This window comes from Mya arenaria, chromosome 7, assembly GCF_026914265.1.
Source record: "Mya arenaria isolate MELC-2E11 chromosome 7, ASM2691426v1".
NCBI classification, from domain to species: Eukaryota; Metazoa; Mollusca; class Bivalvia; order Myida; family Myidae; genus Mya; species Mya arenaria.
In genome coordinates, this window is record NC_069128.1 from 1,530,067 (window position 1) to 1,542,319 (window position 12,253).

The 12,253-nt window shown below is 33.6% G+C and overlaps 1 protein-coding gene across 1 annotated transcript; it reads right to left on the bottom strand.

The window, feature by feature from the left end:
* Nucleotides 1–198: 198 nt before the first annotated feature.
* Nucleotides 199–8,077, bottom strand: LOC128240394 (uncharacterized). Its single transcript, XM_052957032.1, has 6 exons — nt 8,041–8,077; nt 6,146–7,486; nt 5,256–5,353; nt 4,914–4,972; nt 1,848–2,045; nt 199–397 (listed from the first exon to the last, which is right to left on the bottom strand). Exons 1-6 carry the CDS (start codon nt 8,075–8,077, stop codon nt 199–201), a joined length of 1,932 nt encoding a protein of 643 aa, XP_052812992.1.
* Nucleotides 8,078–12,253: the final 4,176 nt, after the last annotated feature.

Consider the following 12,253-nt stretch of genomic DNA (forward strand, 5'->3'; position numbering starts at 1 on the left):
AAGAAAGATCTGATGAAACCAAAACATTGCATCCAAAGGTATAATCTTTATTTAGTACAAAGGTTATCTGGAATTTATGTTAGCAGTCTTGGTTGCTGCGTTCAAGGAAATTTAATATGTATTATAACATAGATTATACTTAATGAGAACAATAAAGTTGGATACTCATTTCTGGCCATAAACAACAAACAAAACATGTTATGTTGAGAAACCCTCCAAGGTTAGATCACTTGTTTTATTCAACAATATAACCTCGTTTCCCAGGCTGTTGGTGATGATTTTGTGTTCTTTCCATTCGCCCGTCAATGTGTCGTCGCGTTTCGTTGACGGATACACCTCGGTAGAAAGACACATGCCGCCCTTTGCAGGAGATCGACTGAACTCCTCGATGCTTATACTATAAAAAGGGATATACATTTATAACGTCAATATTTGCGATGCCCTGGCCCAGTATCACAAAAAATACTTAAGTCAAATATATTACTCAGCTGATTTTACCGCAAACTGTCAAAATAATGAATTGTACTCAAATACATTTTTGGTTGTGGACTATTTTTTCATTCCAATCTTGACCAAAGGTAATAAAGAACATATTATATGATAGTATGCGCTCTTGTAATGTGTAAAATATATATATCAATTTATTATAAATGAATTTTCATGTTTTAAGGTAGAATGAGTTGAGATTGTGATTGACAATTGACCTAAGTTTTTTCGCGATATTGGGGCCAGATATACGCCAAAATTTGCATTAATTAGTTTAAAATCAGATTATAAGTATAGTCCAAGGCCGAGAGTGTAAAATAAAGGTACATCCTGACCCGAGCGTAGGGTGTTTTGCGGAAACGAGGTTTACCGAGTTTCCGCAAAACATCCTGCGCAAGTGTTGGGATGAACCGATCTTACACGAGCGGATATGGTAGATGCCTTTTCTCCCATCTCAGTTAAACCAAATTTAGAAAAAACGTAATTTTTTGCTGGAACACTTTTGGGCGTAGTGAAAATAGTGCGTATCGATATGTGATAATTCGTTGTTGGCATAGATAGGCGCGCAGTGATTCAGACTGTTGAGAGTGTTAATGTTAATAGTCAAATCAGTCTTTAAATAGTTTTGAGGAGTGATAGAAGAATTATTTCTTGAAAGGTGCGTAGACACTTTTTAATGGCGACATTTGAAGCGAGAAATAATTAATTATCATTCGAAATATTGCCACAAGACAATGTTTCCATGATGCTACAGAAGACAGTCTTCAACAAGGGACGTAATTACAATGTGATGACCATTAAAAAGGAGTTATATACGGGTACATGTTTTATCTTTGCCCGTGGGCAAGACAAGAATTTAGAGCATGGCTAAAATAAATTGATCTACTAATATGAGGTGGGAAAAAAGAACTTCTCCCATCCAAGTTAAGAAAATCTAAATAATTTGCCATGTGCACATTCCTTATCTTGTCGAGGAATGCCCGTATGTAAAAGAATATTAAAATACATTTTTGCAATATTTTGTTTTATTCAGATGGGAGAAAATACATCCAACATGTCCGCTCGTGTATGGTTAATTAATCCAAACCATCGCGCCGGGTGTTCTGCCAAATGCGGTTAACCTCGTTTCCGCAAACGACCCATTGCTTGGGTCGGGATGAACAAATCTTTGGGACATGACTTAATGCTATGGTTATACTTGTGTCTTGTGAAAACTAAGATACTTAGTGTGCTATTTATTTTTGTGTATGAACTCCATTTTTTCTGACAAGATTAACTTATAATTATGTGTTAATTCTCAAACATAATGCTAGATTGATATATTACTTATCATTGATTTGTCGTTTAAACCTGTCTCTTGCCTGTGATTTTTGTCAACATCCTTCTGTTTCCTGTTCCTTACGATAAGGCAAACAATGACCACTAATAGAACTACGATGATTGCTCCCCCTGTTCCACCAGCGATTGCCGCGATGTATGTTGACGAAAGGGACAGTTTCTCAACAGGAATCTCGCAATGTTCTCCAGAGTAAACAAAACGGTCACTGTCCCCTTGGCATCTAATCACAATATTGAATATAAATCATATAGACAGTATGAGTTTAGGAAATATTATAAAAACAAGTCATTGCACAGTCAAATATATTGATTTTTTTTATTAAGCATCCATTGGCTGTGTCATGTGCGTTACCCACGCATTTACTTGAAACGATAGTTCGTTTTGTGTGTTATCTGTTTGACTTAAAATTACCTTACTTTTATTTATTTCTGTTGTTTTTTACATCCATATGACAATAAACTTGAGCAGTTTCGATTTTGTTTTCAAAACTCACCTTTATCGGACGAAATGTGTCGATTTATCACTCTACACGGTTATTTTACAAACAATACAAAACACTTTAACTTATTGTTGTTATGCCATATCTAACGCGTGCGTTAAACAGGTGATATTTTCTAATTAATTAATGGATATGCGAGATATATATCAATTTTTATCAATTGATTCATTCATTTTATATGCATATGCCTTTTAATTCAGATATTAAACAAGTTGAAATGGAGTTGAAATGGAATGGTCATGTAATTTACCTGCATTTTGTGGAATTTGTCTGTCTATCAAAGAAGCACACACCATCGTTTATGCATCCTCCGTTATCCGTTATTTTGCAAGGGTCAATACACTGAACATTACCCTTGTCTAGCTTTAGAACACATCTTTCGCCAATAATACAGTTCGAACAAGCACTCGAAGTCCTCTTTTGCTCCGCTAAAATTATTTTGTAAAAAATATATTAATGAGTTTTGCATAAGTTTTTATATTATAAACACCACAATGAGATACCAGAATATGGCAAAGGAATTCAAAGTCAATACATTATTCATACTTTTACACCTATCGTCTTTACGGTGTAACTGCAAACTTGACGTAGTGATTTAAGGGATGAATTGCGGGGTTGATGTCATTATCGGGATATGAACGCAATTGGGTTGGTCAAAGTGTGTGGAGACCGAAGGACTCCACGCATTCTTTGACCAGCTCAATTGACCAGCTCAGTTCATTACTTATATTTACACCAATAGTTCATGATTTCATTCAAGAATTGTTAAAAAGTATACTCCATTTATTTTGAGAAAACCTTTCGGTAATCCGTTCTTACCCATTCTGTAAAAAGAACGACCCGAATTTAACCGGTAATTTTTTTCAAATGACACGGGAAAAGATCAACCACTTGAAATCACCTTTAAACGTTAAATTGAAACACTAATGGCAACAATACATTTGTAATATAATACATTTCTAAAATGTTAATTTTTATTTTACGGGACCTGCTGCCACAATACAAACATTAATAAAATCAATAGTTTTGATGTAAATTGTAATGCGATGAATTGCGATCCGAACACATCGGAAGATGTTGCGATTGATGAACGCAATTGCCGAAAGGCAGATCATTTAAGAAATGGAAGTTGAGATGTAAATATATTTTTAATGTAACATGTTTGTTTCGTTTTATCTAAAAATCATACAATTATTGTGCGAGGACAATTGACAAAATATATTACCAGTCTGTAGAGCTTTTGCGATAGCCGCTGTATCTACATTCATGGTGCAGTTCTTGCAAAATGAAAAGTTAAGTTGTTGATCTGCCATCTCTAATACAGTTGTATTTATCTGCTGGAAATCCACGTCCCCATTGCAAATGACTTCAAAGGAACAGACAATACTTCCGTTTCTGCACCGATAAAACAAAAGCATAGTATGTAATTTTTTGACATAAAAATATCAAAATGACAAGTATGCATTGTTACATGTATTAGTATTAGTATATTAGTACTTCATTTTACTGCACATCTGCATGGTGACCTAGGTTATCATTGTTTGTAATTGTAAAGAGTTTGTTTTAGAATGTTCCAGAATTGTTCATGTATTTAAAGTATTCACATTTAAGAATAAACAAAATATCGACAGAATTTGAGAGAATTTTTTGAATATACATGTATATGTTCATTTGGAATACCAGGGTAAACTTAATATTTGGTGTTACGTACTAAGTTTCCTTTAAAAGTTTACCAGTGTCAATAAAGGTTTTCCCAGTGCTAGGAAAAGCCTTAAAGCTTACATTACAACCTTGTGTGTCTCTAAACGTTTTGATGGATTTAATTTGAGCTCAAATACTGTGTTGCTCAAATATGTGGTAATACAAAATATCCAGGATCAGTAACAATATGTTGTTAACTTATGCCATTATTCATTATTCTATGTTTTGTATAAACTATGTAACATAACTGAAATTACCACAGAGTCTGTATAATAATAAGTAAAAACATGTTTTGTTGTTTTTCTCAGTACCAAGAAATTAACGCGTTTGTTAGGCTTTACAATTTAAAGCAAAAGTTAAATTGACTATTTATATGAATACTTTTTGACTTTTTCCTGCTGTTATGTTTGTTTAATCCATTATGAAATAGGTATAAGGTATCCCGATGAAATTAATGTAAAAGCCCCATAATTATTATGTTTTAGTGATGTAATCGTATTTGATATAACAATTATTGATAGCAATTACAAAATGGAATAAAACCGAAAAAAATATATAAAATAAGCGCGCATTACGCCATTACGAAATAAGCATTTTACGTAACTTTCTTAAGGCATGACTTTACATGACTTGAGCTTGTCATAAAGCTGATTTTATGAATTTATGTTTACACCGCTAACTTGCTGCTTACCATCAAATACAAAGTGTATTTGTCGGACGTGTTGTTACAAACTACATTTGAAAAACAACAACAATTACCTCCTGGACACGATGCTACATTTCAAAAGCATGCTTACTGTACAATATATGGACAACTTAAGCAGAATTTTGAATATGTATCAGTTTAATTAACCTTTATGTTTATATTTATAAGAATAGTGAACTTACTTCACATCTATTATGTTTATTCGTTGAAATTTATCTGTAGAGGTGTAAAATCGAGTAAGCTGAAATAATCGTAAATGAAAGAAACTTATATCCGTACTAATTTCATTGTAACTTCTAACAACAAATCACTTTGTTTACTTAAATAAGTTTAACATTTCAAGGTTATGCATTTCAAACGTAGTACTTATTTGTTGTATAATGTATGTGTTCATTATTATACACATGGTCAAAATCATACCAAATTTATGTTCTCCAAATATTGAGGTTTGGCTAATGAACATACTAAAAGTTGTTTCCTTCTGGCAATAATCGCACGATAAGAAAATTGCTAATAGGGCTTACCTTGTCTTTAAATTCCAGTTCGTATGTTCCTTCCAACGATTCATTAAACGAATCTGTTTGTAATGATATTTGCAGCTGTATGGAAACGGTAACACTACCTGGAGTATGAATTATTATACATTACCATGAGTACTTTATGTTAATATCATAAAACAAAATCGAATACTAACCGTTACTATTTTACTGCAGATTTTTACCACTTTTATCAAAAAACAAAATGCTACAACGAATTGATAAATATTGTCAATTTCTTAAAGTGCATAAGCCAAACAATTGTTAGTGTTTGGACATGCATTTGCATTAATAGTTTTATTTGGATATCTTAATTAATTGACATTTCAGGGAGCAATGCTGAACATGCCATGATGACTACTCTGCAATTGTCTTAGATGTCTGTTTACAAGTAATAATATCCCAGGCGATTTTTGTTTTCGTCAATTTGTCAAAACACACGTGATTTCATAACAGGAGTACATTGTTAAATGGCATGCGCAATTAACATACCAACATTCCAACTAGCTGATTATTCAAGTTGTTTTCCTTATAAGGAGTCTCGAAAGAACACCAGTAATAGAGATGATGATTCATTTAAGATGTTCTTTTTAATATTGAACATTTCAAGCGTACAATAAGAATGCAGTCGAAAACAGTTGGAACGAAACCCTTGGCTGTTAAGGAAACCCGACTTAAGAACTTAAATTGACAAGAACATGGTTATGCGCCAATAACAATTCTTTTGCGGAAAACACGTTTAAAAGAAATTGTAACTCATTGACAAATTCTTGTTTTGATTTTTAATTATTTTGTCAGAAGGCTTAAAATCGCAAGATGCGGCTCATATATTAACACTAATAAAAAGTAACAATATTTAAACGAAACATATACTTTACCAAGGCTGAATGTTGATGATGCACTTTTATTGCAATCACAATGCCCATTTCTCCAGAAACCAGATAGTTCTTTCTCGTTTGCCTCCCGCTTTCTTCTATTTTGAACGGCATCATTTGTAGAAGTTGGTTTTGTTGTAGTTGTTTCTGGTGTAGTCATTCCCGGCTCAATAACGGTTGTAGAAGTCGAGTCTGTTGTAGTGGTTCCCGGCTCAATAACGGTTGTAGAAGTCGAGTCTGTTGTAGTGGTTTCTGGTGTAGTGGTAACTGGCTCAATAACGGTTGTAGAAGTCGAGTCTGTTGTAGTGGTAACTGGCTCAATAACGGCTGTAGAAGTCGAGTCTGTTGTAGTGGTAACTGGCTCAATAACGGTTGTAGAAGTCGAGTCTGTTGTAGTGGTAACTGGCTCAATAACGGCTGTAGAAGTCGAGTCTGTTGTAGTGGTAACTGGCTCAATAACGGCTGTAGAAGTCGAGTCTGTTGTAGTGGTAACTGGCTCAATAACGGCTGTAGAAGTCGAGTCTGTTGTAGTGGTAACTGGCTCAATAACGGTTGTAGAAGTCGAGTCTGTTGTAGTGGTAACTGGCTCAATAACGGCTGTAGAAGTCGAGTCTGTTGTAGTAGTAACTGGCTCAATAACGGCTGTAGAAGTCGAGTCTGTTGTAGTGGTAACTGGCTCAATAACGGTTGTAGAAGTCGAGTCTGTTGTAGTGGTAACTGGCTCAATAACGGTTGTAGAAGTCGAGTCTGTTGTAGTGGTAACTGGCTCAATAACGGCTGTAGAAGTCGAGTATGTTGTAGTGGTAACTGGCTCAATAACGGCTGTAGAAGTCGAGTCTGTTGTAGTGGTAACTGGCTCAATAACGGCTGTAGAAGTCGAGTCTGTTGTAGTGGTAACTGGCTCAATAACGGCTGTAGAAGTCGAGTCTGTTGTAGTGGTAACTAGCTCAATAACGGTTGTAGAAGTCGAGTCTGTTGTAGTGGTAACTGGCTCAATAACGGCTGTAGAAGTCGAGTCTGTTGTAGTGGTAACTGGCTCAATAACGGCTGTAGAAGTCGAGTCTGTTGTAGTGGTAACTGGCTCAATAACGGCTGTAGAGGTCGAGTCTATTGTAGTGGTAACTGGCTCAATAACGGCTGTAGAAGTCGAGTCTGTTGTAGTGGTAACTGGCTCAATAACGGCTGTAGAGGTCGAGTCTATTGTAGTGGTTTCTGGCGTTTGAGTCGTTGTTGAGGATGAAGATGATGATCTTGTTGTTGTTGAAGGGCTTTGTTGTTTAATGCATGTACAAACATCTCCATGTTGCAATGAAGTAACTCTGTGTATTCCATTAAATGCAAAAGCTGAAACGTTATCATACTATTACAAATATGTTCATAATGTGATTTTATACAAAAAAACGTAACTTATTAGATCTAGGCTACTTTGAGGCTTAATGCGCGTAACAATAATGAGTTAGAAAGTGATGTATGATAATACATGGATACATGGCCCAAAGTTAGGTAAATGAAATAAAGCACATATTAACCCCTAAACAAGTCAACAAATAGTATTAGTCATAAATGAATGTCAAATAACAAAACAAAGTGCATATAGCCTAGAACATGTAACTTTTAAATTGGATCATTCTGGCAGGCTACTTATCCTATTGAATTGCTTATGCCAGAGGGAACCAAATAACATTAAAATATGGAAGGTGTCAGTACCTTTTGGCTTTAACCAATTAATTTATAAAGGCATATATCTTTTTTATGTACATATATCATGTTTTATGTTTTATCACTAAAGTCAAATGATAATAATTAATAAGGTGGTATTTTTAAATTTTTGCGCATTAACCTATACGTGCCCCTTTAACTTATGGCATGGTCAAAAACAAGTACTTTACATGGTTTACCTAGAATGACGTACGTCTGCAAGTTACACAAGCGCATTGTCAAAATTCTGTAAGAAAATCAAATGTTCATTTTAGAAAATATATATGTTTTGAACCAGCATTTTATATAAGGAAGAAAATATTGTTAAAACTACGAAACAATAGCTATTCGTGCATGCATATCCTGGCTATTTATAAATATGTATTTAAATAGCAAACACCTTAATTAATTTATAAAATCAAATCAACACGCACGTTTTATAACTAATTATGTTATGAAATCACCAGAGAAGCAAACAATATTGGGACATTTTATTCAATATATATATATAATTTCTTCTTTTAAGTTTTGTGTGTGCGTGCGTGCGTGCGTGCGTGCGTGCGTGCGTGTGTGTGTGATTTCATTGTATATGTAACAGCGAAGCCAAGGAGTACACACTGATTGTCGAAGTAAATGCTTTAGTTACCACTGTTTATCAATGAAATTGCTATGTGATTTCCGTAACTTTGCTTTTTTGATTCAGGTCAGCACAGTCTCTGTCAGAAGATGTCAAAATACAATTCAAGTCTTAAAATAATTTTAACGATTCATTTCAGCGCTGTTTTAACGTCAAACTGTCAAGATCGGGATGGAAAATACCGATAAGATAAATAAATAGTTGTTCGCATTTCTTTCATGTCAACTTAAACCTGTCTAATGATCGCATTTTGTCTAGACTTTGATTATATTTTATTCTTTTACCCATTGAGCCGAAACATTGCAAAACTGATTTTGACAAAAATATTACTTTAATAAAATGCCTTTCTTCATACATACATATTGTATTCCATTCGATAAGAATATTTCCATTTAAAAACGCGGAGCTAGCTCATAAACCCTTGATGAAACACTCTATAAAACATGACAAACGTGCATAACCATCGTGCTAGCTAGCTCCATGGGTTGGTATAGGCCTATTTATTTGTCTCAGGGAGACGAATGTCAAGTGAAATTGTTGAATGAAGCTCTGTAACACCGAATGCCTAATGGTGATTTAAGTTTGATATTGGATCACTTAAGCAATTAAGTTAAGATATACTATATTTAAAGCGGATACTGGAATCGAATAACCACGCACAATGTTGGATCTATAAAATTTTAGTTGATATTTACTAGTATTGTTCATCTGCAGGGTCAAAAATCAAAACTCAAAATAAATAAGAAATATCTGGTAAATGATTAGTTCTGACTTTAAAACTTCAAATATAGCATTGAACATACTGCTACAGCTATATAATGTTAAGTTCATTTGTTCATCAGTGTTATCTCATATAATATCAAAAATACAAACTAGCAAATTTTCAGAACGGTACCCATACAAATTCCCTAATCCTCTTTTATATACGCCATTTATAAATGGTATTGTAAACGATAACTGTGTCGTGCTAATTTTCTCCTAATCTATTCTAGTATGTCTCTCTGTGGTTATAACCAAACTTCATATCCATCATAAATTATCTTATTGAAAAAAATATAAGTCATCTACGGCATATATCTCTTTGTTCAAATGACATAACCTATAAGTCAGGTTTATTTTAGGCAATAATTCCAAAGTAGATGGCAGCCATCACAGTAATCATTATCGTATCCGCTGTACATATACGAGCAGGTTGGTCTTTTTACTGAGTCATGTCGGCATTTGTTTTAAATTTCGATTCGTAGATGGTATTAAATATATTCCTTATGTAAATGTTATGTTTATATGTCATTGACTTTATTCACTCTGTTGGTCATTACTTACAAGTAGTCTGATTAGTTACATCCGTTTATACATTCAGTTAAGATTAATAATATTGATTACCAGTCTGGTCCGGTATTCATAAAGTATCTCAAGTAAGTTAAGTAATTGTCTAAGGTTAAGTGTCCCCTCTTGCACATGATCACTTTAATAACGTTAGATAAAATCAAAGCAAAAAAGGCAGTTTAGATATTATTAAGTCATGACATTAAATGTATTGGTAAAACTACTTCAGTTAGGAGAATGACTTATATTTTTTTTATTTTACTATAGATCAAGCTGAAGACACCATATATATTTGTACCTTAATGCAGGATGGCGCTTGCTTATGACTAATATTTCATTTATTTTTTTCGAAAAATAAAATCATACAGTCAAATACATTTTAATTTTGTTCTTTAGTTCAACTAAAATCAGACATACTTTGAGTACTTATACATTTATGGCATAGTAGAAATAAGTGTCTCAGTATCATTTTTGATTTTCAAGTTTACATCATTGCTTCATTTACGCTAGTTTGCGAGATTTTTTTTCCGCTCACGATACATGCAGCTTCCCAAAATCAAATTAATTACATGAACAAGCGTGGATAAGCAGACTATATTTCATTGATGGACGTATCGATGTTACGATATTCCGGCTCCCCCCCCCCCTTGACAGGTAGGACCAAATAACGGGACGCATGAATCATAGCAACAACAAAAGTAAGGGAGGTACCGCTAGGTTTTCAATTTTTTTCGAACCTTCTGCTTTCAGGATACACGGTATATTATTTATACAATATTAAAATGTTTTAGGCATACAGGAAATTCGACCTTTCGTTCTGGTAGTTCTAGGTTTGAGTTTATGAAATAATTCAGTAGCCGATTCAAGGACCATCTGGTGTGTTGTTCCTTTTTATAATATGAATGTAGTCATTGGAAATTGTAAAAATGATGATCGTTGACAAGAAAACTTTCAAAATAAAAATTGCGAAATATGTGTTTTAGTGTACGTAAGCTAAGTTACATTCGTAACATGTTCACTTGCGTTCATCACAGCTGATGACGAAGTCTGTTTATAATACGTGAAAAAATTACATTCTGTCGTTGTTCGATTGCATTAAATTTGCAATTAAAATGACTAATTCCGTTTATAATCCGAAAGTTACACTCGGCTGTTGATCGATTGCTTTAGATTCCATCACGAATGACGCAGTCCGTGTAGAGTTCTGAACGCCGCTATATTCAGCAGTTGGTCATGTATGGGAGCAACACAAAAGTGTGGCACATTTAAAGATATATTGTTTGGCTCATTGAAAGGGGCATGTTCCATTGCCTTCGAACATTCAATACCCAAAGTCAAATATATATACTTTATAGTCTTTTTCGGCAGGTCTTTACAACGCTTCAATTTTAAGTGCATAAAACACCTTAATGCGAAACAGTACAACACAGTGGAGAACCAAGCCGTAGTATCCATGTTGATAAGGCCATTTTTTTATTAATTGGTTAACGGATTGTTTTGGGAAAATGTTGGACGGGTGGTTCGAAAAAAAAAGGATTTCATACTCATTCTAATTATTTTACAATACATGAACATGTATTTTTCATAGCGTTTGTGACAAAACCCAAAACCAAAAGATCAAAATAACAACAAACAGGAAAGACATGTTCATAGATACATATGATTGACATTTGAAATGCTTAAGTATGTTTTGATTTCTATGCAACACAATGTCTTCAATGCCTAAATATTATAATGAATATTGATATGTTCAAATGCTCACTTTGTCATACACATATGTTTGGCTTTACAGTCCAATTTTCTCTCCTACCAATTTCAAATTCAAATTAATGTAATCATAAAATAAGCATTTTATACACTTCCACCTTAAATAATGTCACATTTTAAAGCTGCACTCTCACAGATTGAACGTTTTGACAACTTTTTTATTTTTTTGTCTTGTGGACACTACTTCTTCTCAACAGAAAAAGCACAATGTTACAAATTTCACTGACTCAATTATTTATTAAATGGAATATGGAAATGTAAATAATAAAAATGACTTTATATTTAGTAATGAATTCTTTGAAGTTAAAGATATTTCTCTGCAACTATAACAAAATTTTATCAATTACTCTGGTTTATATGTGATTTGTTACCATTGATACAGATGTATTAGCCTTGATGTCAGTCATACAAAAAATAGTTAAAATGCAGATGGTATGTTGAAAATGAGAATTTATATTTTTGTATGATCTCAGCTCGATTGAGGCCGCCATTTTGAAAACAACTTTTAAAACTGCATCCTTATGTTGCAAAGGAACAGGCAACAGGTTTTACATCATTTCATGTGGGCAAAAAAAAACACAGCTGATTTACTTTTTTCAATATTTAAAAAAAAATATTACCAAAAAAAAAATCATTTACTTTTTTTCATTTTTTTTGGAGTTTACGAAATAATTGGGCGGCGG

Excerpts from the sequence above, each read along its gene's own strand:
- LOC128240394 (XM_052957032.1), bottom strand. The coding sequence starts at position 8,077 with ATGCGCTTGTGTAACTTGCAGACGTACGTCATTCTAG. Across the intron at positions 5,354-6,145 it reads ATCATCAACATTCAGCCTTG|GTAGTGTTACCGTTTCCATA; the intron begins GTAAAGTATATG and ends TTCATACTCCAG. Across the intron at positions 398-1,847 it reads GATGTTGACAAAAATCACAG|TATAAGCATCGAGGAGTTCA; the intron begins GCAAGAGACAGG and ends CCCTTTTTATAG.